The 25,501-nt window shown below is 38.2% G+C and overlaps 4 protein-coding genes across 4 annotated transcripts in view; 1 reads left to right on the top strand and 3 right to left on the bottom strand.

The window, feature by feature from the left end:
- Positions 1-2,460, top strand: part of LOC111322602 (uncharacterized) — a 2,966-nt gene extending 506 nt beyond the window's left edge. The window contains exons 2-5 of the mRNA XM_022925728.2: positions 1-14; positions 163-282; positions 880-966; positions 1,143-2,460. The exon at positions 1-14 is cut by the window's left edge and continues 73 nt beyond it. Coding sequence (XP_022781463.2) covers positions 1-14; positions 163-282; positions 880-966; positions 1,143-1,366 — 445 coding nt within the window. The 3' untranslated portion in view covers positions 1,367-2,460. The remainder of the gene's footprint in view (positions 15-162; positions 283-879; positions 967-1,142) is intronic.
- On the bottom strand, positions 1,377-6,888 carry LOC111322613 (histone deacetylase complex subunit SAP18). Its single transcript, XM_022925738.2, has 4 exons — positions 6,720-6,888; positions 6,575-6,624; positions 5,954-6,010; positions 1,377-1,991 (listed from the first exon to the last, which is right to left on the bottom strand). Exons 1-4 carry the CDS (start codon positions 6,855-6,857, stop codon positions 1,724-1,726), a joined length of 513 nt encoding a protein of 170 aa, XP_022781473.1. The 5' UTR covers positions 6,858-6,888; the 3' UTR covers positions 1,377-1,723.
- Positions 6,889-7,916: 1,028 nt separating this feature from the next.
- LOC111324214 (bifunctional peptidase and (3S)-lysyl hydroxylase Jmjd7) lies at positions 7,917-14,790 on the bottom strand. The gene is made up of 10 exons (XM_022927710.2): positions 14,290-14,790; positions 13,456-13,528; positions 13,244-13,372; positions 12,434-12,483; positions 11,555-11,647; positions 10,104-10,274; positions 9,647-9,719; positions 8,933-8,998; positions 8,607-8,684; positions 7,917-8,140 (listed from the first exon to the last, which is right to left on the bottom strand). The coding sequence occupies exons 1-10, from the start codon at positions 14,736-14,738 to the stop codon at positions 7,955-7,957; spliced, it is 1,368 nt and encodes a 455-aa protein (XP_022783445.2). The 5' UTR covers positions 14,739-14,790; the 3' UTR covers positions 7,917-7,954.
- Positions 14,791-18,990: 4,200 nt separating this feature from the next.
- LOC111322581 (charged multivesicular body protein 1b) lies at positions 18,991-25,446 on the bottom strand. The gene is made up of 10 exons (XM_022925710.2): positions 25,276-25,446; positions 24,937-24,956; positions 24,756-24,833; positions 23,856-23,924; positions 23,368-23,445; positions 22,807-22,875; positions 22,400-22,507; positions 22,139-22,182; positions 20,919-20,997; positions 18,991-20,648 (listed from the first exon to the last, which is right to left on the bottom strand). Exons 1-10 carry the CDS (start codon positions 25,292-25,294, stop codon positions 20,607-20,609), a joined length of 606 nt encoding a protein of 201 aa, XP_022781445.1. The 5' UTR covers positions 25,295-25,446; the 3' UTR covers positions 18,991-20,606.
- Positions 25,447-25,501: the final 55 nt, after the last annotated feature.

The raw sequence follows: 25,501 nt of genomic DNA, 5'->3' as shown, positions 1-25,501 counted from the left end.
ATGCGAAGAAAAAGGTACCAAACTCTTTAGTCTTACAACCATTGAATCCTGATTCGAGGATGAGCTATTTTTTTAGTCCTCCAAAAAAATCAAGGACTCGTGGAGAATTCCTCACTGCAATGCTTGCCTGTATTCTGTTATTCATATAATACTTTCTCGTAGCTGTTATAGATATCGCAGATGAAAACGGTTCTCTAAAAACCATTTATGAAAGACCACCAGATCAATATGCATCTCAATACCTTCAAGGGAGAGGAAACTTTGTATTACTCAAAGTTTTAAGTAAGTTTTATTTTGTTTCTTTTTTTTTTTCTTTCTTTCCCTTTTTAATGTTACATTTTAAAGCATGGAATCGTCGGTGTATTGTAAAAACATTTTTTGTTGATGTATGCTGAGACCATTGATCTGCACTTTAATTGTTATTGTACAATGATAAAAGGATGTTTTCAAGTCAATCTGTTTTGACAAGAGATTACTGAGCCAAAATAGTCCAAAACAGTTTAATAATTACTGCAATGAGATGTAGCTGTAAGGATTTATTGTTTAACTGCACGAAGAGACAAATGACTAGTTTGAAGCTTAGGTTAGTTATAGTTTAAAGAAAATTTTATTGTCAAAATGAGTTAAAATAGATAACGTTAAAATTGAGAACAATATCGAACTCAACTTTAAGGGTTACTAATTAATCCAATGTGTCTCCAGTTACCTTTGGACTAGAAAATGCTTCCAAGAAAAAAAGAGAAAAAATATATAATTTATATATATAACTAACTGCAGACAGTACTGTTTCGGCCTTCTGAGCCTCATCAGTGCAGCAAATAAAGAGAAATTAAAAAGTTATTCAAGAATAACCATTAAGAGGTTACTTCTTCCTTGAAGGAAAGATTGACAGTGCTAGTGGAAAGGAAGTTTCATCATTTGTGCCACTTTTGAATAATGTGGCAGAACTGTATCCTGATTTGATGGGTAAGCTAACTTAAAAAAAATCCATTGCTAATGCAGAGACAAGGATCACTTGTTTGAAATATAACTTAGCAACTTAATGCTTCTGATAAAAAATATCCTATTTGTGCAACAGCCTGAAAAAACAACAAACAAAAAAAAAAACATGCCCTTTCTAATATTGTAAATATGTCCAACAGCTAAAGTGCACAATTACCAAATCAACCCAGACGTAGGTCTTCCAGAAGAAAGCATCAGTCAGATACCTCCTCTGAAAAGTTCCCAACAGGCACGATCCAAGGCTACTGCCAGAGGAGTACCAAGCATGCCACCAAGATCTCCAGCAAGCCGTGCAGGATCAACTGGTGGTGCTGGGTTACCAAGTGTTACCAAAATTAGGAGCTCTCTTAAAGTATCAAAGTAGGCTTGCTAAATCAGCTTTAGACTGGGTTTTAATAAGATGAGAATACAAAACCTGTTACAAAGTCAGAAAACACTACATCAGAAGATCTTTTCAGTAAAAAATTCTCAACCAAAGACATTGACTAGTTTTGCACTAGGAGGCAATTTGTTTCTCCAAAAGGGCAGTTTTTTAACATCCTCTCTCCTCCATTACATTTCAAAATAAATGAAAAAAAATATGTCAAGTTCACTGAAAGGAAAAATTAAATTTGAAACAATCAAAGACAACAATATTGCATAAGAATACATGAGTGCCATTGCAGGAACCTGTCTTAACGTATCAACAAACAAATAAAAATTATGAATGTTTGTGTTGTTATCAATAAGGTCTATCTCTTCTTGCCACCCTTGGTGCCTGAATAGCAACATCAATGAAATCTCCTATTTGGAACTTTTTAGACTCAAGTGTTACAATGTCATCAGCCCCTTTGCGCCCTGCTGCAGTTGAACCAATTTCTTTCATGATGAACCCACCGCGACGAGCATCTGGAAATACAATGGCAAAGTCAAATATTGTGCCTTTGCGCCTTGCATCTGGATTGACTTCCTTGACTAGACTCATGAGCTCTTTCAAAGTCGCATCTTTCCTAAAATAAGGCACAAATAACCCATGTTACCACGTTATAGAAACACTCTGATTCCAAAGGCACCCGATTACTGGTAGATGTTCATGCAAATACTGATCAAGATTGCTGCATTTAGGATTGTGCAACCATAGCATTATTGTAATGGTATTGTTCTTCCTTCTCAACCTTACATCGTTACCTCTGATCAGTAGTATAGTTCTGATGTGCAAAGGCATAAAATTGGGGTAAACTTGAGAAATTAATTTAAGAATCAATTTTTGTTAGAAATACCGTATTTCTTCACCTATAAGCCGAGCGATTTTTTCAGTTTTCGACCCAAAATTTTGGGAGATTTTTCACGGAGAACGGGGTTCGGCTTATAGCCGAGGGTTTTACATTTTAAAAATATACAGTTGCTGAATAACTTTACCCCCCCGGCTTGTAGTCAAGTTAGCAATGAAGCAGAAGTAATAAAACACAACAAAAATAACTTCTGAATATTGGTTATTCACTTTTATGAAATTGGTGGCTCCTAAAGGAGCCGTTTGACGGATACGTGCAAGGGCTTTCAACCCAATGGTTTACTCGCCATCCGTTTCGTTTTCGCTGTCTGTGTCGAACTCGTTCTCTTCTATGTATTCATCATCTACTTCTGGGGTTTCCTCAGAGTAGACCACGTCGTCCTCTGTTCCGTCCAAGGCATTGGAAATACCGCAGGTCTTGAAGGATTTGACAACCATCTCTTCGGGTATCTCTGCCCATGCTTCCTTGATCCACCTGAGGACAAGATTTCTGCTTGGCGCCTTCTTCTTCCCAGCTGGGGTAAACTCAAATGGCCCAGATGTCATCCACGCCAAGTACTTTCGGCGCACATTATCTTTAAATGGCTTGTTTAGGCACTTATCCAAGGGCTGTACAACCGGGGTTAGGCCACCAGGGATAACTGCGACGTCAATGTTTCGCTGCTTCAGGTCATCTTTCACGGAATCGGTCAAGTGAGCTCGGAATGAGTCCCACACCAAAAGGGAACGCTCGGCACGGGGCAAACTCTGTCGAATCCATTCTCGGATGCCCTGTTCATCCATCCACCCTTTCTTATGGAAGGAAACACGAAGAGGATGCGGCACAACCAGATCTCTCGGTGTACGGACGCCTTTGAAGATGACTTTCGGTGGCACCTTTGCTCCATCGGCAGCAACAGCAAGAACGACGGTGAAGCTCCGCTTTTCCGCTCCGCAAGATTTTACTGGCACTGTTCGGCTTCCACTGAATTCCAGTGTTCGGTTCGATGGCAGCTCAAAACGCATGGGTGTCTCATCCATGTTGTAGATGCGGGATAAAGGGTAGTCGGCGCGTCTTCTTGCTGCAATGACGAAGCGATGAAAGCACACAATGTTCTCTTCGAGATCGGCGGGCAATCGCTGGGCCAGAGTTGTTTTGGTTCGCATGCTGACCGAGTGGCGTCGTTTCCATTTCTCGTACCATCCACGGGAAGCTTTGAAAGCAGGATCATCGGAGAGCTCTTTAGCTTTAAGGCGAAGGATCAATCCACTCACCGCAATACCTACGAAAAATAAAATAACAATCTTATTTTGCTGCGAGATAACCGTAGATTCGTGACTGCAGCACTCTTTTCGTGACATGTTATGAAATTGTCATGACAACAACATATTTCTGACCAATCAAAGTCTCTGTTTCCCACGCACTGAAAGACGATATCATTCAACTCTTCAAAAACTCTTAAAATTTTAGACAGAAAAGTAAATACCAACCTTGTTCTCTTTGCTGTGAAAACCACTCCATCACTTGCTGGTCTAGTTCGGGATATTTCGGAGTGAAACGGCCCATCGTCGCACGTTTTGCAGACATCTTCAGCTCTCCGGAAAGAATAGTCGCCTGGTCTCTTCTCCAGCGTCGTACCATGGACTCGCTTAGTCCATATTCTCGAGCGATTTCCGAGTTGTTTTCTACCGCTTCAGCTTCCGCGATAACTTTTATCTTGAAAGCCATACTATACGAGGAACGGCGTGCTTTAGGCATGATGATAAAAAGTGACAGCGACGAAAGGTATACTCGATAGATTGATACTTTGAAACGTTTAACTGAGATTATTATTGTTGTTGTGGTTAATCTGTTGTCGCGTGGTAGTATTTATACAGTTCGTTGGATCAATTGATATTCATATCTCTTGATTGGTTCGCTTTTTTTCTTTTGTGTTTATTGTAATTCATTAGGTTTTGTGTTTAGTGAGTCAATTTCTTATGTTTTCCGTGAGGTTCGCTTGCTCAAATGGCCAGTTACAATCAATAATTTCGCTCTCGGCTTATAGCCGATGGTTTTACCTTTTTTTTTGGGCAGCTTGAGTGTAGCGTAAAGACCCTGAAAGTCAGGGTCTCGGCTTATAGCCGAGATCGGCTTATAGGTGAAGAAATACGGTAAGTCAGAAAGTGAAGGAAATTGGTTCCTATCTTGAAATTATGTCATTTCAGTCAATTCAGATGCATTTCAAGCTTTTATTGTTCTTGCCACATCTGAATCCTAGAAACTCCCAAATCCATAATCTTTGCTTTCAATTTCACTGCCTTGTGCTTATGAACAATACAGTACTTGACTGCATGCTTGAACATGCAGCACATGCTTAGGAAGTTTCTCACTGATTTCCTCACCTGATGCAATATTTTACTTCCTAATAAGGAAATCTAAAATAGTGCTTAATGATTCTGTAGACGTTGGGGTGATTTGGAAGTAAAGAAAGCCGTCAAAATGGCCAGAGCATTGCACTTGTCTTTGCTTGAAATTCATTCACTTACCTTCCTCAGGATCAAAATTGCTGACAATATATTGACAACAAAGTTTATAGCCAATATTTTCATTGGCCTTTAGCAGTTTCAATCGATTTAAGTACCAAAATTTAGCTTGTCATTTGAGCATTTTACTTATGTCAACATTGACATGCTCCACTGCACTTGTCGTAAACAATATGATTAGAAAATTCAACAGTCAATATTATCAAACAGATCACACTGCTTGCCAACTGTTTAGAACACAGAATAAAATTCAGATCTTGTCAACGTTTCAATAAAAACAAATAAAAAGAAAACAGATAAAAATCAACACTGCTTAAAACGGAACCATTTTCATCCTCTGTTCATTCTTCCAGTTATAAATGAAAGCTGGCAAAAACAGGGAAACAGGGGATAGTGAAGCCAACATGTGTTACACATGATGCCATGTTTTTGTTGCTAACTTTACAATTTGGATCTGATTCAATTTTTTCAAAGATCCTTTATTCTACCTCTGTTTACTCCAAAACCATCTTTAACACATGTGTAACAGTTTTGAAGAGTCTCAAGCAGATCTGATCATTGTGTGCTGAGTTCTTAAAGATTCGAGCAAATCCATCATTTTTCCATTTGCAAGTGATAAGCTCCCTATTGATCCTCTGCAATCCTTCACAGAAACAACCCTAAGCATGTCATTCTGTAAGCACACACAACCACCACCTAATAATCCTTTTATACAGGGTATTTTAATCATTCACATGTATTGGTCACATGTAAGTAGCAAGAGTTTGTATTTGAGCACCACCTAATAATCCCTTTATGCAGAGCACTTCAATCATGGATATGTATTGGTCATACATAGGTAGATAGGGTCTGTATTTGAGCCAAGTGGCCCCATCCAGCTGGAGCTTATTGCAGGTTTCCTGGCAGTATCACAAATCCCTCCTGAATAGGATGCCAATCCATTGCAATGTAACCCCCAGCCTTTCATCTGGCTCCCCAGACAGTTCTCCACTACGCATTTATACTCCTGGGTGGAGAAAGGCACTGTAAGGGTAGAGTGTTAAACCCCAGAACACAATACAGTGATCCACCCTGGTCTAAAAACCCACACCCCTCGACACAGACTTCAGTGTAATAACTGTTAGGTTATCACGTCTCTCACATCACCTCTAGTAACAGAGTACTGAGTTAACCTACCATGTGTACACTTGGAGCTCATTCGATGGTAAAGCTGTCCTGGAATATTCGTCTAACCTAATGTTATCACAAAACAAAACAAAAATAAAAGTACCTATTAGTATAGATAAAAACAGAGCAAAATCATGTGAGATCCAGCTACAAGCAGTTTTGAACTGGCCAAAATAATAATTTTACGATAAAGGGAGGGAGTTAATGTTTTCTTAGAAGCACAACAACTGTCTATAAACACTTGAAACTATATCACCTCATTTTTGCAAATCAAACAAATATCAAAAGTCTCTATCCAACCTCCACAGCATTATCAGTAAGGAACACTCACTAAATGGCCACTGTCTCTCAAAAATTTGTTGAATAATTGTTTGACACTCAAACGAACCCAAGGAGAGGAAAAGAAATTATTCTAAAATATACAGCTAGATTCGATTCACCACGAAGTATATATACCTTACATTCAATCTACATGTAAGTGGCAAGTAAATTCAGGTAAATTTAGCTTTAAATCCATCTTTTGGTTTGTTAATTTGTGGACAAAAAATGACCCACAAAAAAGATTAGATTACAATCGTACAAGAATGATTGAAATTAAACACCGATTACGGGAAACGGAAATGAACTAACCTGTGATGTCGACCTTGATTACAAAACACTCTGAGAAGCAGCGGACAAGTCTGCCAGTAAACAAAGACAAGCAGTTGATGAGCATGCATCAATTTTGAATCGTTTACGGTGTTCCTAACATAAATTAAAAAGATCAAATCTGTACCTTTTCCCGATCAATCGTAGGCTTCTGATCACTTTTTTCTCGCTCTTTTTCCTGTTCTTTGTCTTTTTCTCGGTCTCGATCTCGGGAACGGTTCCTTGCCTTAAGTGGAGACGATGCTCGACCACGCGTGTCAGCCATCTTGAATTTAGGAAGTACCTCAGTAACCTAGCCTGATTGGTGGGGGTACAGAGGCTGATGGGAAGTATCAAAACGACACGAGTGCACGCGCTCGCTCCGCGCTCGTCAAATGTTTCCGAAAATAGTGTGCATAGTCTGGATTTCAGCCGTCTCTTCCCTTTACCCCAGAGGAGGCGCGGGAGAGAGAAGTCGTCTCTCTCCCGCGTCCCCCTTGGGGTATAGGGAAGAGACGGCTGAAATTCAGACTATAGTGTGCAGTGCTCCTACTTGTCTTGTCCTTCGCTCTGGCGAAGGGCTAACGCTCGAAACGTCTGCAGCTTTTAAACTCTATCACCCACCGACGCAGCACCTCAGTTGCTTTATAAACTTGCCCCTGTAGTAAAATTATTGCTAAGTTAACGATTTTTGAACGTTTAGGATATATTCCTTATTGGCCATAAACAGACTCACATCCTCCTTAGCCGCGTTGTCAAACCAGAAAAAATTTAGAGATGCGTCGAAAGCCGTTCATTTTCACAAATTTCTATATTGCTGTCAAATTAGCTGAGATGATCAAGGCACAAAAGGTGGCTGTAGTAGATCCGAAGTCCGAAACCACTACCGTTCTGCTGTTATGCCACCAAAATTAAATGCTTTTAATAATAGACCTAAACTACGAGTACAATTCCATTTCTCGATCAGAGGGCACACAGCGAATGCAATATAAACTACCCACAATAAGAATTTCACTGTTTTCGTGCGCGAAAAGTGTGTAGTGACTACCCAGCCTATTTTCAAGACCTACATCGGCCCAGTCCCTCCTACGTGTCACCATGGTAACGAAGATGTTTTATAAGCATATCAGGACACGGACAGGGGTTGCATGATGATGTTCGGGTCTGAGGAGGGGGTGGGGGTCGCACAACAACGCCTTTGGCAACATACCTTGTTGTTTTATTGTCACTGATGACGCATTTTATCAACAAAGAGGGGTTCAATTGAATCTCAGAACCTCCCGGCAGCATTCTTGCTAAAGGTGTAAAAAAATAAGGTGTTCACATCATAAAAGAACCAAAGATGTTACGAAAACGTTTTTTATTTCATATCTAAACTGTCCTTCAAAGTTCCTCTTTGGAGTTTCGTTTTCCAGATCTTTTCACTGGATGAATGTCGTAATCTCCATCTCCTGCTCCATCTTCATAATCCTCTTCATTCAACTCATCGTTTTCTTGAAGTTTCTCCTGAGCTCGCTCCATCAAGTCACCAAGCCTGAAGTATTCGTTTGTCAGGGCGCGTATGGTTTCCTAAATTAAATCAGATTCAATGTTAACATAACAGATTAGTTGCAAATCCTCAGCGTGACCCTCCGGAAAATTTCAGAACTTCTGATAGTTAATCGCTGTACAATTATTTTAGAAAACTATGACTATCACAAAACTCACATTAAAAGCTTTATGATTATTAGTCAATTTATGCCGAAATGAACTCCGTAATGACAAGGAATTCGAGCCGGAAAGTATTTCTGACTAGCTGTTGAAACCTAATTCTTTGAAAGGCTCCGCCTCATGTCTCCCCACTGCAAATTAATCAGTTATAATTCAACCAATGCTTTTGAAAGTCTAACATTTCCTCGTAAACAATTTTCAAGAATACCAAAGCAAAATAATACAATTATTGGTCTCCTTTAAGCAGAGTTTCACTCAGGCCCCCCTAATCGCAGAATAGCAAAATCTTTAAGTTAACGGCCCTTCTCTCATCGGTTGCACTTACGTCATCAGCTTTTTCTAGTTCTTCGAGATCAGCCGAAGAGAAAGACTTGTCCTCATCTGTGTCCATCAATTTGAAGAGCTGGATAGTTTAACAAATAGATTTGTCGAGATTCAGGGTACAAATATAACATTTAACTTGCGGAGGAAGTCACCTGGGATCTTACCAAACTGACACTAATCATCAGAACCCATTGAGTGGACTTTACAATATTTTTTGGACGAAAAAATTGAAACTTCCCTCAGTTGAGAAAGTGAACGTGTACAGCAAGTGCATTGAGTTACGAGGAAGATTTTTGTCTCTGTATGTAGGACTTTTTCTAATCGTACCTTTTTAGTTGTTGATTTCATGTCCTCGGTCCACGTTAAGACGTTATTATTGCCAAAATAAGGATCCTAAAGGAAAGAAAAATTGGTTTTCAAGTGACGATGGGCGATCAATTGTATCGCATCATCCGAGCAACATCACCTGGTCTTATTGGAAAACGTAACAGAACAAAGTACTTTTGGAAATGAATAGTATCAGTTGCAATATATATTACAAAAACAAGAGCAGAGATACTGAAAAACTTTATGAGAAACAGATAAACTAAATTCTGTAGCGACAAGGAAAAGGGAAAGAAGTTGAAAGGACCTGAGGTTAATACTAAGTTAACTATAGCTTCGCCCTTTATCTGAAAATAATTTGTATGAAATAGTTCAAGTTTATCCTTCTTTCAAAATCTATTCTGTAATGATTTTTGGCAATGGTAATGTATGAAAAAAATTCACCTAAGGTCCCCTTTCAATCCTTTTTTGCTTCGCTGTTACTATACTATTCTCTACGTATTTTCGATAAGGGTACAAATCTTTTTTTATTGTTGGTACAAAAGAAAATAATGGGACCATCCTTCTTTGATTTTCATACTGATTATTAATTTCAAATCGATCTGTTATTTTGAACAAAAAATGAATGCAAGAAGTGAGTATTTTTAGTGCGGAAACTTGTGAGTATTTTTAAGAACAAGTTGTAAGTATTCTTTTAGTGCCGCATGTTATATGTACCTTTCTTAGTTTTTGGACAAATGTCTTGAATGAAATTTGGACACTCTTGCCGAGAAAGTGTTCCAAATGGTTCCTACAAGACAAATTAAGATGTAGTTTACTCACTACTCATCGGCACAGGGAGTCCTTGGTTAATTCCTGGTATAATTTTTCCAGTTCATAAGAGTTAGTATAATTTTTCTTACTGTGCTCTACTGAGCTGAGAGCAGAATTTAAGGCCAAGAGCTCGCACGTTTTGGTTATAAACCAGCAATATCCAGACGGTTAATTTACTCCTGTTTCGCACCCACAATAACCTGGGTAAACCCGAGATAAAATTCGCGTTTCCTCGACTTATTAGACGATCTTCAAACAAACAAGCGTATCCTTAAAGAGGAGACAGCTTCCCGAATTGAATTGAAGACGAATTGAATCTAAAACCCTGCCCTGCAAACTTACTTACGGCCAGCTTACTTACATCAAAGTTTCCTCTGGTTGGTCGATGAGTTTCTCTACTGTGGTGAACGTAAATTTGTCCAGGGTTTGATTCTGTTCCATTCCGTCACAATCCTCAGGAACGAAGTTTGGTGTATACTTCCACCAAAGATTGACTGCTATGTTGCGATTATACGAGCGAACTTGGTGAAACCTAAAAACAAGAAAGAACAACACATGACAGCTGCTGCTTAGGAACTGAATATCCCATCACCACAACTTTTAAACCTAACTTCAGATATCAATCAATCAATCAATCAATAAACTTTATTTAAGGAGGGACGCTCATTAACCCAAGGAGTTATCTAACATGAGAATCAATGCAAGGTTTTGCTATATTCATATCTACAGATGACAGTTCAATCGGAGCTGCAAAAAGCGAACCTGGCAAATTTAAGTCAAAGCCAACAAGTTAGGAAATGGAACCCTCTTTTGGTACTCCACTATTCAGGGTAAAACATGTTTTCAGCAACGGCGGACGATTTTTGGACGACTTTGAAGCAGTAAAAATTGGTCATCGAAGGTTTCTTTTGAGTTTTTAATGGCGAAAAGGGTTTTAACTTGACCCAATTCAACACTCTGTAAACAAATAAGCCCAAAATAAAATTGTCAATTTTCCTCTCAGGGGCACTTTAAGGAGCTAATACTTCATTCCCGGCTGACGAAAGTGCCCCCCATAACCTTTGGATCTGATTCTTTCATTGAAGGAACATGCACATCTGGCAAGGACCTCTTTTTTCTGGTAACACGGATGTTGTCCGAATAGAGATTATATTGTATAAGCTGTTATGTATTTTTTTATCATTAATATTATTATATTTTTCGCGTTTGATAATCCTAATACGATTTTTGTCACTTTACTCAGTCGGTTACATATCAAACTTGTCTTAGGAGTCAAAGCCATGGATGCTCACAGCCAGAATAAAGCATATAACGCTAAAAAGTCAAGTTCAAAGATAAAGAAGGCATTAAGAGAAGGGGCTAGTCATTATTTACCTGGGGGGGGGGAAGGTCGGAGGATTTTGCGAGGTATCAGATGGTTTTCAGGGGATAGCAGTGGGAGATCCGTCGTTAACAAAGTATAAAGGAAGGAATAAAGGCTGATAGTTTCTAAAGAAACTGTTTGGCGCTGCGTCGGTGGGGGTAACGAAATAATTTGAATATTATGACGAACGAAGAAGGGCTAACGCTCGAAACGTCAGCTTTTATAACCGTAACGGTGGCCAATTTACCATTTCAACTTTGTTGATATATTCAAATTATAAAGGAAGGACTTAAGAAAATTGACAGCCAATGAAGTAGGTAATTAGAATACTACAGAGCCTTAGAGGGAGATCGGGTAAATTTTATCATATCACAACCAAAGTCCACCGACCCTCCCCCACCCCCCTCCCAAGCGATTACTAAGTGACTGGTTGCTCATTTTTCAGTCACCATCTGTGAGGGATATACAAACAGTCTCCAGCTTTCAACGTCACATTGTAGTACTCGACATTGATGAGACCAGGATACTTCACAAAGTCTACTCTGAAAACAAAATACAGAACACTATCAAAAGACAAAAAAGAGAATTTCAAATATCGTGTGTAATGCTATAACTAGTAGTAGAATACAGCGTAACTCATGGACGGATTAAGGACTTTTTGGTAGAAGGGATATTGGAAAATTTACATATATTTTTTTTTACTCGAGGACTTAAACAAGCTAAGAAATATTTCAAGATAAGTAATTTTTAAGAGCTTCAAGTTGAGAAGTAATCTATGATCCTGTCGTTGCAAGAATTTTGATGAACCACGGGCCCTGAGTAAAAGGGGAATGTATACCCTCTCAGGATTCTCCCTTTGACTCAGTGTAACAATGATGTGGCGTTCGTCGAGGAAGGGGACGCCTGGTGGGTGTCACGTGATGGAACACGGGTGAACTACTGGGGAGGAGCTAAAGGGTCTTATAAGATTTGCGCATGCGGAGTAACAAATTCTAAAAGCTTCTCGTCACTTGTCTCCAGGTCAGTTTTGTTTCGTCAGTTGTGGGCGTGGCAAGCGTGACAACCTTTTATGTTAATTTGCAAATGAAAAATTCAACTTGTCTGTCATTGAACAAAAAAGAATGAATGATTTGATGGCCTGCTCCCAGTTGGCTTGTTAGCTCAATTGGTAGAGCGCTGCACTAGTATCGCAGAGGTCAGTGGTTCGAATCCCGTACAGGCCTGAAATTTTTTTCAGGTCTGATTTTCACTATTGCTCAAATAGTGCTTTGCTGCGAAGGATCGTGCATATATAAGTGATTGTCATATTTGAAACAGACTGGGATTACCTGTCTACATCTACACCAGAGTATCTTCCTTCTGGGAAGTCGATGGGAACCTGGAAAAAAAACATGTCATTAACAGTTTGTTACGATCAAATGACATAAGTTGAATAATTGTAGCTTATTTATTATCAAGTTTCCACATCACTTTCTTTTTTGTGGCAGTATGTAATATGTGTTGACGTATGTAGTCTTATCTGGTATAAAGATGGTTTGTATGTCCATATTTTTATGCCACCTTGAAATTTGAAACTTATGGGTCCAGCAATATTTGTCTGCGTGTCACAACCAGGAAGTATGATTAACTGAAACTACAAGTATTAGCTTATTTTTGGGGCGGCAAGAACGAGTAATGCGATGAAAAATGTTAGTCGGTAACGTAACATCGACATCAACGTCCCGGTGGTGATGGAAAAATATCTTCTCGAAATATCACCCATTATAAGCTGAAAAATATCTTACTGAAGCACGATTAGTGTAATCGTGTCGGTGAGCAAATATACCCTATCTAAAACTTCCGGGGGATATCCAGTAAAATTCCCCCATAATCAAACCTCAAGTCCAATATCATTTAAGAGTCTTCCATTACGGTTTAAGTCTTTAAAAGACACAGTTTTCCTTAAACTTCGCTCTCGGAAGACTGTCCGCTTTTCGGAACAAAGAATTTCCGCGGACATATATCCGAGCATATTTAAGGGCTAACTGAAAGCTATCGTTTATTTACTTAACCGCAAAAAATTCGAGGGAGATTGGAAACCCTCTGTCTACGAATTTTTTTTTTTTTAATCAGAGCTATATCTTATTTTCTCTTCTTACCACATGTTTGTACTTGTGATAATCGATGAATAATAATTCTTTTGTTCCAGCAAACAAGCAGTTGATGTTTTCCAGTCCATCATCAAAATGTAAAACCGACTTGGTTCCTCCGCTGCTGAACCACATCACCTACAACACATCCAACAAACATGGATTCATTTTATGACCCGGCTCCACAGAAACAGAGACTTTAAACGGAAGGTTATACTCACTGCATCAGTTAACATGTCCGAAGTTTCTGTTATATCCCGGCACAAAAGCGGAGAAGGAAGAAGAACATCGCTTCTGGGAGAGAAAGGAAACCCGAAATTGAGAGCTGATATACCTTCGTTATCTCAGTGCTAGGGCAGATCCAGGATTTAGTCAAGGGGGCTCGGAGAATTGTCTAAGGGCATGCCCTACCGGGATATTTTGAAAATTAGGTCTTCGGAAACATGATTTCCAGCATTTTGAGGGATAATTTAGGGGGTTCGACCGCGACCGAACCACCCGAACCACCCCTGGATCCGCCCCAGCAGTGTAATTCTCTCTTAAATTATAAAGAAATTGAAAAAATCTTATTACAAAACCAAATACTTTAGCACAACGAAAACAAATTTCCCTTGTTTAGCACTAATTGATATGCCCCATGTACATCAGAGCAAGAGTGTAAGGAGAACCGGTCCAACATAACCACGAGATAAGATCACTTTGATAGATTAAACGTAGCCGTTTTTTTTTCTCTAATGTTTTGACTTTATGATGAATTCAAATGATTTTGGTATTCCTAAACCACAACAATCAGGTCAATCTGTTTGTTGTTTTCGAATTTACCATGTGAACCTTTCCCTGGGAAGTGACTCGACAGGCATCCTAAACTAACTGACGTAAATATAAGAATGCAAGAAGACTGATGATGACGTGTCTTATACATATTGGCCCAGTCGCAAGAGCACGTAGAAGCAAAGTTTATGATTAAATAAGAGTAGTTATAAATTACTAAGAAATCAAAGAAATTGAAGGAAAAAAAAAAGAGAACCATGACAACAAGAAATGCATAAACTTACTTCATAAACTCGGGCACAGAGCTCACCATATAAACATCTTTTTCCTTGTAACTCTTAACAAATTCACTGAAGGGAATTTCTGCGTAAGGTCCCGTTCGCTCTTCTTTCTTTCTTTGTTCTACTTGTATTTTTACTTCGTTCGCTTCGGGACGAGACAAGAAGTATTCATCACTCCATTTATGAAAGGCTGTCGACAATTTTGCGGCGTTTTGAATGAGAACTGGCCGGCCAGGAACTACATATGTCTCAAAGAACGTTTTTGGGTCGGGAAAGTTCTGTATAACTTCCAGAGAGTGTTTTATGTTTCTTGAACCGAGCGGTTCTAGATGACCGAGTATTGAAGCACCATCTTGGGTCTCGGCTCCGTCGGTTTCTGAAGTTCTCACGAGCAGTAAACACGACAATAACAAACTGAAAATCGTGAAGAGAAGCCAAGAGAAAGATCTCATGGTTATAAGCTTTAGTCGAAATATCGTTTGAGCAAAATATTCCTAAGAAGAGAGCAATTTATTTATAGGGCACTTGAATATTGGAGTAGAGATTGGCTTTTGTGTTCAAGTCACGAAACTTTTAGAATGTCTTAACATAATAGGTAAAAATTGCAAACAAGTTTCAAAATTTATTAAAATGTTCACGTCTTCTGACTATTTAGGCGTTAAACCTGATTGATTGGCTGCAATATGGCACTTTTGGTAACACAGAAAAACCCGCATAAAACCCATGATTTCCAGGCCCGAGCTGGTATGTCATTGCATATCAAGTCCCCTTGTGAGTTATCAATACCGCTTTTATGAGGTTCTTTAATCAATCTTTTTGTGGAAAAATTACTTTATTCACATGGAGTTTTGACTCATTTATTTTGTACTCACCAGTAAGGTTTTGAAATTATATTCTGTTATCTACCGAATGTGTGGTTTCAGGAAATCATTCTTTCATTGATTATTTTAGCTGAGAGTGATCCCTAATTTCCACCTTTAAAGTTTAAAAGCCGTACATTTTAAAGACAGTTTAACATCCCTAAGCATATTACGTCATTTACTTAATCTTAATTGTATAAGGCAGTCCACTAGTCGTGTTTTACCTAGCGTACTGTATGTCATAAAGTTAAGTAATGGTCTAGCACTCATATTTTGATATGTGCCATTGTTTTCTGAATTATGATTATTGAATTTATGGCAGAAGAACCCGTTCCATTTTTTCTGTAGCCTGAACTGGTTTTCATTTGTATGGTGCTCGGTTCATCAACAGCCTCATGATATTCTAAACACACTTGTTTTAGTATACGGTATTTAAAGGGGAACTGAAGCCTAAAATTGGTATATTGTTTGCATTCATTTCAAGTTAGCTTTAGAGGAGTAAGATAAAGTGTCGATATTTATTTTCGTTCACTTCTTGTTTTTTACGAGAAAATTCGATTTGAAGTTGTCTTTTTCCCGCTTTTGGGGCTGTAAGACCGTCGGCTCCAAATAAGTCAGCAGCGGTCGTTTATGACGTCGTGGTGGGAAACCAACTTAAGTAAAACAACTGTTACTATTTCATTTTCGTAGTCAATCCCCATTGTTCCCCTTTAAATACCGTATACTAAAACAAGTGTGTTTAGAATATCATGAGGCTGTTGATGAACCGAGCACCATACAAATGAAAACCAGTTCAGGCTACAGAAAAAATGGAACGGGTTCTTATGCCATAAATTCAGTAATCAAATTCAGAAAACAATGGCACATATCAAAATATGAGTGCTAGACCATTACTTAACTTTAAGTAGGGGCTCTTATTTTTCTTCCCATCAGTGACGTAAGAGCGAGCTAAAATGACCGCTGACATCACTTTTTTGAGCCGCCGTACCACGAGGCCAAAATACCACTTTAAACGTCACTTTAAACTATTTTTTCGAGGCGAAGTTGGGCCCAAAGACTGAAAAAAAAACCCTCGAACATTGCTATTTGAACTATAAGCTGCAATTTAAAAATGTTTAATTTTTAGGCTTCAGTTCCCCTTTAAAGTACTTTATACGATTTCTTATAGGACAGCTGTTTCACCAAAGTTAGCTCGTAATTGACCAACCTGGACCAATCGTTTATAAACTAAATATAGATTGAACTCAGTATCCGGGATATATCTGTCTGCTTACGTACGAAAAATGTTGGTGTGTATAACTTCTTAACTCAATTAAATCCATTCAACGTAATAATCAGAAATATGACCCCATGCAACCTCTCCTCAGCTAGTATTACTCTAGGTCTAAAATGTATTCGTGGACGAAGAAAAGCTCTAATTAAGGCTAACAACTAGGGCTTGCTCTTACGCTAGTCTAGGTTTGGAGCTGTGGCTGAACCTTGTTATATTTTGAGAAGCCTGGAAAGGTTCCCGTGATTTCCTCACGCTTACAAGCATATGTTTCATTAAATCCATGCAGACTTGACCACGAAACGTATGTTCCAATTGTTTATTGCAATGTGGTAGGTCAAGTTAGTTTTCACATGCTGTGCGACTTCTTATGCCGCGACTAAAACTCATGGCAAATTTAGCACAACAAAAAATAAATAAACAGGTTTACAACGCAGCTACCTTTCATGTATAATGGTTCATAATTACTCATAACACTCTGTAAAGGAAAAAAAAATGAACACTTAGTTTTAGTCACATGCGTTATCGTCTTGGGGATGAATGAGCCAAGTGCTTGAATGTCTTTGTACAAACTTCGTGCAACATGTCCTGACATCCGTTCCTGGTTTTAGGATTTGGGGTCATATTCCCTCGTTCCAGGTTTTGGGATTTGGGGTCATATTCCGTCGTTCCGGATTTTAGGATTTGGGGTCATATTCTGTCATTCCGGTATTCCATCATTCCGTCATTCCATCTTCCTGCTTTTTAGGGTCGTCCTTTTCAACGGCGCACAAAGAAACCTAAGCGTCTCCAGCTCGCGCGCATCTTCTCTGTTGTCCAGGTTTTACATCACTAGTCCCAGTCTCCCTTTTACTCGGTCGTGGGAAGAAAAAAACAGACTTAAAAAATTCATAACAAATTCAAGATTTGACCAAAAACAAAAATTTTTGCGCCATTTTGCTCAGAATTATAAAAATATTTAAGGAAAAAAAATTTGGGGGTTTATGGATACTTTAAATGTCAAGCCTTACAATGAAGTTGATATTCATCTATTTAAAAAAATTAGTTATTACTATTATGAATATGGTAACGTAATTTAATTTAGAACGTGTTCTTCATGTGATCCCTAAAAATTAGTTATCATACAATGTATTGCTCTAAGCTGGAACAGTTTGACATGAAGCTTATCACTAGGGCTGGTTATTTAAACAAAGTTTACCTGTTGTTCAACAAAACCAAGCCCTCAGCCATCTTCAATTTAGTTGAATCTTTTATTTGAACAATTCTTTTGGTGAACAATGTCAAGAAGGCTGAGAGCTAATAGTGGAGGGACATTCATTGAATCATATCAACCTTTGCATAGAAAGTCACTGAGGCCTACTCCTTGTGTAAAATGGCAGTTTAGGTTAGACTTTGTGTAAATAGCCAGCCCTTAGAGTTTATGGTCTAAAAGTAACATTTTATCTAAAATACCATTGATGCCCAATTGTCTAGTTTTGTCTTAAAAATTTGTTCTTCCTCTGTAAATTAGGTGAACGAATTATTATATAAGACCGGATGTTTGGTTAGTGGTACATGACTGTATATACAAATAATAACCTCCATTTGCCACAAAAACATTTTCACATATTTGTCCACAGACAGTCTGTTCTGAGAGATAAACAGTTTTGTAAGAGCTAAGCTGGAGGAAAACTGTGAGCTTTGCGGCATGTTGCTTTTAATTACTATGAGGCACATTACTTCAATATCGATAAATTTTGTCATTGTACACCATTACATTGTTCACAAAAACCCAGCTAGCAGAGGCTACTATAATTTGTTAGGACAAAATGTAGATAGGAAACAATTCCACAGAATCAGTTTGAGAAAGTGGATAACTGTCATGCTCCATTATCCTGAATAACTTTTGAAAAGGGAATTTAGAATTATTACAGCTGAGTGCTATCCCAAACTGCTTGACTAACATTTTACAGTAATGTCAGACAAAAATTACAAAGTTACACATTTTAATTTACAGGAAATCTGGGTTTGAACGAGTGTTGGGGGGGGGGGGGGGGGAAACTGGAGAAGCTTCTCTCATCCAACTTAGACAGATAAGTAGGCCAGAAGTCACTCCAGTGAATGAATAAGGAGGACCATTTTGGCTTGCCTAACAGTAAGGCTAAGAAAAGAGCCCTAACCACCTCCTGGTTAGCTCAATGGATAGAGCGCTGGACTGTTGTGCGGGAGGTCGAGGGTTCGAGCCCCGGCCGGACCAATACTCAGGGTCTTAAAATAATTGAGAAGAATATGCTACCTTTCTATAACATCAAGAAATGATTAGATATTCTAGTCTTCTCGGATAGGGAGGAATAAATGGAGGTCCCTTCTCCTGCGGGGTTAGGGGCAGGAGACGTTAATTTCCCATGCAGAAGATTACTGTGTGATGGATGTCCTCCCCTGGGGTGGGATGGGTGGGTAACAGGACCCCGTTGATACCAGTGTTTACTACACTGATGGGGCTATCCTGTATAAATATAGATGTCTACTCTACATTATTACACTAAGGAGGGGTGACCAACAGGTCAGGTATTGGACACAGAACACATCATGGGCTAAGTTGTAAAATGTGTCTTTTCTTGAGCTTATACAGATAATATACAAAAGTAAATAGTTGTAAAATCACATTTACTACCTAAAATTAACATTATCCAACAAGAAGTTCACAAGAAAGAACAAAATTCAGTGGAAACAAAATTACTGCAAAAATGGCCATAAATGGTATAAAATAATTCATCTTACACAAAGCCAGTGTAAGGTGAGACAGTCTTCCAGTACATGTGTTTTGAATTTTTTCATTAATTAGATTTGTTCCTTGACATGTTCTTAGTACTTATCTGTTTGCTTGTGTATATTTTTGTTGTTCTACACTAGGGAGCAATTACTTTCACTGCTTAGCTAGGAAATGATAGCAGGGAATTACAGGTAACCTTCTCAATAGAATCCACCAGGGTCCAGTTGTTTAAAAGGCAGATAACACTATCCGATGGTTAAATCGCCACTATCCAGCAGATAAGTGATGTCCAAACACACTATGTTACCCATTGCATACAGATTTATCCAGTAGATAACATTATTTAGTATATACTAACACAGTGGATAGCGTTGAAGGTGCGCTCTGATTGGCTAGTCAAACTCCGAATATCCTTTGCTATTTACCTCCGAGCAACTCGGGAAAAATGGCGTCCCGGTTTGCATCCGTGACAAGCGAAGAAATCACTCAAATTAACGACGGTGGTGTATATTATCTCACTGTTTTAGTATATACTAAAACAACTATTCACTTCATTGTCGGTGGTTAGCGGTGGATATTTACCTCGCCGCTTCGCGGCTCGGTACATATCCACCACTAACCACCTCCACTTTGGTGAATAGTTGTTAACTAACCTTTGAACAACCAGGCCCAGAAAGACATGGGAGAGAAGAACTGTCTTCTCTTGAAAAGTGCATACCAAAGCAGCTCAACAAATATTTCATTAATAATTCCTTCCCCACAAAAAAAAACAATTATGTGGAATTATGTGGAAAACTTATCAGCTTTCTAGAACAGAAGTCAATCATCAATTTGATAGTTAAAACTTCATAATTTTGGAAAAACTTGTCTGGAGAAGTCTCACAGTTCTGTTCATAACACAAGATCACAGGACCATCAGCTGTGCAGATGCCTGCCAATCAACAGCTGTTTTGAGAGAAACTTGGAAAACCTTTGGTTAATGTAAAAATCTAGAATCAGCTTTGAAATAAAGACTGTTAAGAACAAGAAGAAACAAATTTCACATCAAAAGTACACTTAGAAGATCTGTAAATTTGACAGTGGAATACAACTATGATTGCTAGTGTTTGTGTACTCAACAAGAGGTACATTGTGCAACTTAAGTTAAAGACTAAACGTTAAGCTTTAGTTCATAAAACGGTACAAAGCTGAAGTTTTTTATGGAGGGCTCAACACTAACAGTAGCCAACTAGCCACAGACTAGTAGAAATTCAGTTTTGGCTGGTGGTTTTTGATTTCCACTAGCCAGTTTGGCTTGTAAACAAACTGAAATTGTCATGACATCTAAGATGTCACTAGCAACTTGGCGAGTAAGTTGAATGTTAGTGTTGAGCCCTGAAATCACTTATATACTTCCAGACAAAGGTCATCTTTGATGACTTGTTCACGTATGTACACCCTAAGATTGTCGTAGTTTAGCCAGCCTCTGTGACAACTCATCCTGCAAAGATTCAATGAAGTGTGTTGTTACAATGTTTGATTATTTTAATTACAATTTGTTTAAAAAATAACAAGAGCGAAGTAAGTATTAGTAAACACAACATCAGAATATCATTTATCACCAATGATATTAGAGGCTAGCTCTGATATTTGCTATAAATGCGAGAGATTAAATGCACAGAGAGTGCATCTCTATTTTGAGAATGAGCATTGCAGCTGAAGATTTTACCCACAGAGCTTCAACTTTGTGTATGTGTAAATTGTAGTTTACCTGTTCTGCAGAGGCAGATGAAGCTGAACCAATTGGCTGACTCTGTTGTCCAGCTGGTAGTTCCATGTTGAGTTCCAAGCTATTTAAAGATGAGTTTTTAAAAGATAACTATTAAAATAATTGATCAAAGTTTATCTTTAATAATTTAACAGATTGTTCAATGTAAATCCATGTTAGTGTGAAGTGGTTATTCCACAATTACACAATAAAAATTAACCCTAAGTAGAAGTTTATCTGTAGTCATAAGAAACTGTATGGCAAAGAAATAGTTTCACTTTTGCAAAGAAAAAGGCAATTAAAGTGCCTATAACCCCTAAAAAATTTTTTGACCATATTAAATCTCTCTATTGCACTGAGCAAAATGCTGCAAAAATTTTTGTGTTTGGTTAAAACCGCGATTTTTTATGAATTTACAAAGTCGTGGAAAATTGCATTTTTCAAAACACAACCGAGGCACAGAATTATCAAGATGGGTCTGGGTCGAGCACAGTTTGTGACTTAATTCCAGGCTTTCCAATGAGTTTGCTTGAAGGACTGGATGAAGTATCTTGACGGATATGCCTGATAAGTGCATTGTGCGGGTATAGCAACACTCCCAACAAAGAAAAAAGAATAGCACTTCATCTGATACCTTTTTATGGGGCAGATGACCCGGAAAAAAAAAAAAAAGAGAAGAAAGAAGTGGGTTGACTTTGTGCAATTAAAGCAAGCACATTGGAAGCCCACAAAATACTCGGCCATGTGTTCCAACCACTTCGGAGAAGAAGACTATTCAGTCATGTTTTCTGCTCTGACTAGCGAGACCATGTAACAAAGGTTGTGAAAAGATGGAGTTGGAATTTGCATCTTTCTGACTGTTCACGCATAGAATGTTGAGGAAACAAAATCAGCTGAAAGCGAGCAAAGTAAGAGAAAGGTGAGAAAATTTTACCAGATCAGGCTTCAGCAAAGGTTTCATCTTGTTGGGAACATATAATATTGACTGATATTGGGTCAGAGCGCCACTGCCAATGGCCCGGAATGACGTCACTAGCCCCAGTCTCTGGTTCACTTGGTCATTTGAAAAATAAACCTGACTTTGAAAAATCATAAAACATCGTGGTTTTAACCAAACACAAAAATTTTTGCGGCGTTTTGCTCAGTGCAATAGAGAGATTTAATATGGCCAAAAAATTTTTTGGGGTTATAGGCACTTTAAATGATTACTGCATTTTGTTTACCCTGCTTCATCAGCAACCTGCTGCATAAGACTATCAACTTGTCCCTACAAATGAAAAAGAACAGCACAAAAATGGGAATCATGACATTTTATTTTGCAAAATATAGATAAGGTGGTTCTGAACCAAGACATGGCACCAAATATGACACAATTCTAAATTCTTCATAGCTCCAAGGGCTGCTTTTTTCAAAGGATCTTAGTGCACATACAGTGTAACAGTACAAACATAATGTACAGCAGGATGTATAGAGCATAGCCTCACCTGTGGCACTGTCAGCGTTGTGGTGTCACTCATTGCAGTCTCCATATAACTTGACTGAACATCCAGATGCTCAAACTGCTGTTCAAACTTGTCCATCAGAGCAGACACCTGTTTTATAGAAGAGTTCGTTAAATATTCATTACTCAATTAAAGGTGAGTCTTTAACTATTCAAGAATTATGGGTGGGTTCTGGCAAATAAAAGAGAAATTTTATCCAAAATTTTTGATGACACCTAAGTTAGATCTATTCTCCTCTACAGGGGTTTGATGAACTACTGTTAGATTCTTTTGCCATACTTTGAAAACCAAGAACAGAATCAGCTGTAGAATATATCCTAAAATACTAGACAGGGCTGTTTAAGAGATTAAAGAAAGGATCAGAACTTATTGAGTAGCTTATGACACACCTTTTCTAAATTCATGGATCTCATTGCTGAATCCATTGATTTCACTACACCTGCCATTGAGCCTGTCACCTGGAAATTACAGAAGAAACAATGACATGTCACTATCAGTCATGGTCTAAGAGTTTGAACTAAAATATACTAAGATTTACAGATGTTTATAAATCTTTAGTTCATATCTTTAATACCAACCGGTAATTAAATGAAATTGTTATTATGCTTTATCATATGGCTGTCTCACAAGGACTGGGAACTACCGAATTCACGAATCTGATCGGCTGAAATCAATATTGAAAGCAGTCTAGATTTGCCCATCTAGAGCAGAATCTAGACTGGTCTAGAAAAAAAAGTTACAAAGAATATAATGTTCCATTGCTTTCTAGACACAGCCATAAAATAAACATCTTATTAACCGAGCTAGGTCAGACTGTATGGGAATCTTGACCTCAGTCGCTTGTACAGATCTCACTGCGTTAGGCCTGTACTGGCGACCTTGGTCAAGATTCTCCCATAGAGACCTCCCGCTCAGTTAATAAGAACTAATTAAAAATCATACAACTATACCTGTTTCATAGTAACAGCACTCTGAACTCGTGATGCCGTGGCATCTATTCTGGAACTCATTCGCATAAAATTCAGAGCCTGCAATGAAAATGATTATTTAATTTTCATTACATTGCTTCTTAAGGATCTGATCTTCTTCAATCTCACTGATTTGGAGCCTTTATTGATCCAAGGTTCTCCTAGCTTTTCAAATAATTCCATGGCTGGCCATTATATGTTACATACTTCTTGAATAATATAATTATAAAATTTTGCCACATTTTTATATAAAATAAACTTTGTCTCATCTTGTCACTCACATCATTATTTAATATATAAGTACTAAAATAAACAAACAATGCATAAAAAAAGGCAAAGAAGGCAAAGTCCCGAGGCAATCTGTAAACATATATTACATTGATGGTGTCAAGTAGAAAGTTTTTGATCACCAACTCTACTATTGCTAATCATTTAGCATACAGTGAGAATTTGATAGATGGTTTGATTACCTGATTCTTTTGTCGTATGGCATTTTCTGCATGTATTTTGGCTCCCTCTAAATTCCCTTTTTGGATGGCCTGCAGATGAAAGTTGTCAGCTTAGATAGATAGCTTTATTAGAGAGTAAAATCATTGCAGCCCCCGGGCCGGCTGAAATACGACTTACTTTACAATGGAAATAAATTATCACTTACTCTAAGATAACTACAATAAAAGCTACAAAGTGTAATCTACAATAAAATACAATAAGAGAAGTGTCAAAAACTAAAATACAAATAATTAAGATAGCTACTAATAATTAAAACTGTTCGCCATGATAAATGTGTTTTTGAACCTATTTGTCTTACAAATCGGTAGCTTGAAGTATCTCTGGCTGCGGGTGCGATAGGTGGACTCGTTGCGTGGAGGCAGTAGATCATGGAGCTTGTGGTTTTCGTCCCTTACAATCTGATCAAATTGAGCATCACACAAGATCTCCCTCCTCTCGTACAGTGACGCAACATCAAGAGCTACTAGAGCCTCAGCGTAGGATAAGTCAGGTTGAATCATCCGCAACGCGCGTTTTTGCAACCTTTCCATTTCATCGGACAGATATTGCGGCAAAGAATGATGAAAAACTGGGCACGCATATTCTAATACAGGCCGTATGCATGTCGTATAGAAAAGTAGCATATCCTCAGATGGAACTTTAGCGCGCTTTAGCTGTTTTAGGAAGTACAGACGCTACAGCAGAAATCAAATATCAAAAATTTGGCTCAAGGACAGATTGAGGTCATGCACAGTTTGAGTGTCCACTCAAGAAAGGATTGTGAGATCTGTTGAGAAAAATACAGCTTGAGTAGGTGTCCAATGGTTTCTATCCCAACTGTGTTTTTCAAACAGCTGATTTCAATTACAAATACTTTATACCTTTTTTAACTTTAATTTTTCCGCTTTTTCTTCTTTTTCACACTTCTTGGATTTTCTTTCTAAATCCTTTGCTGCAAACTGATTGAATAAAATATGATTAGCACATGTACAATTTCCATTCAATTTTACAGAACTTCTAATTTGGAAAGTCAGTTATTTGATTTGGCGCAAATAAACTTACCTTTAAATTAAAAAGATGTTCTTGAATTTTGAAAGGCAAGGTTAAGGATAAAACATGGCCCAGAACAGTGTACAAACTACAAGTCAAACCCTTTATTGTGTCTCAGTATGTGCATGTCTATCGATATGGAAAGTACAAAATCGGCTCGGAAAATTGCATAGAATTTCATAGTGGAGGAACTATATCACATCTATAAATGACAACGATAGACCGTTGACGCGACGTAACAGAGGGGCAAAATCGCACATTAGCTGCAACAGACTGGAGGAGTTAGCCATTAGTATTGCTCCCCATCTATTGTGTCTAGAGATTTCCCGATTGGTTGTTGGTCAAGGATACTTTCCATCTGGCTCGTCATGATCTCTAGATTATTCAGGAAGAAGAATGTAGGTTCATACAACCAAATATGCTCGTAACTCTTTGAAAGTGGCTTGTTTTGGCGAAGTGATTTCGAATTTCCTTCACTATGTTTTCATCTCCAAAATGGTCGAGTGATGTCATTTACGAGCCGAAATTCATGAGACCAGCAGCATCCCATGCTATGACGTCATAGGCTGTTAGTTCC

The sequence above is a fragment of the Stylophora pistillata genome, chromosome 8 (genome assembly GCF_964205215.1).
Source record: "Stylophora pistillata chromosome 8, jaStyPist1.2, whole genome shotgun sequence".
Taxonomy (NCBI): domain Eukaryota; kingdom Metazoa; phylum Cnidaria; class Anthozoa; order Scleractinia; family Pocilloporidae; genus Stylophora; species Stylophora pistillata.
This window is presented reverse-complemented; position numbering and strand designations above follow the sequence as displayed.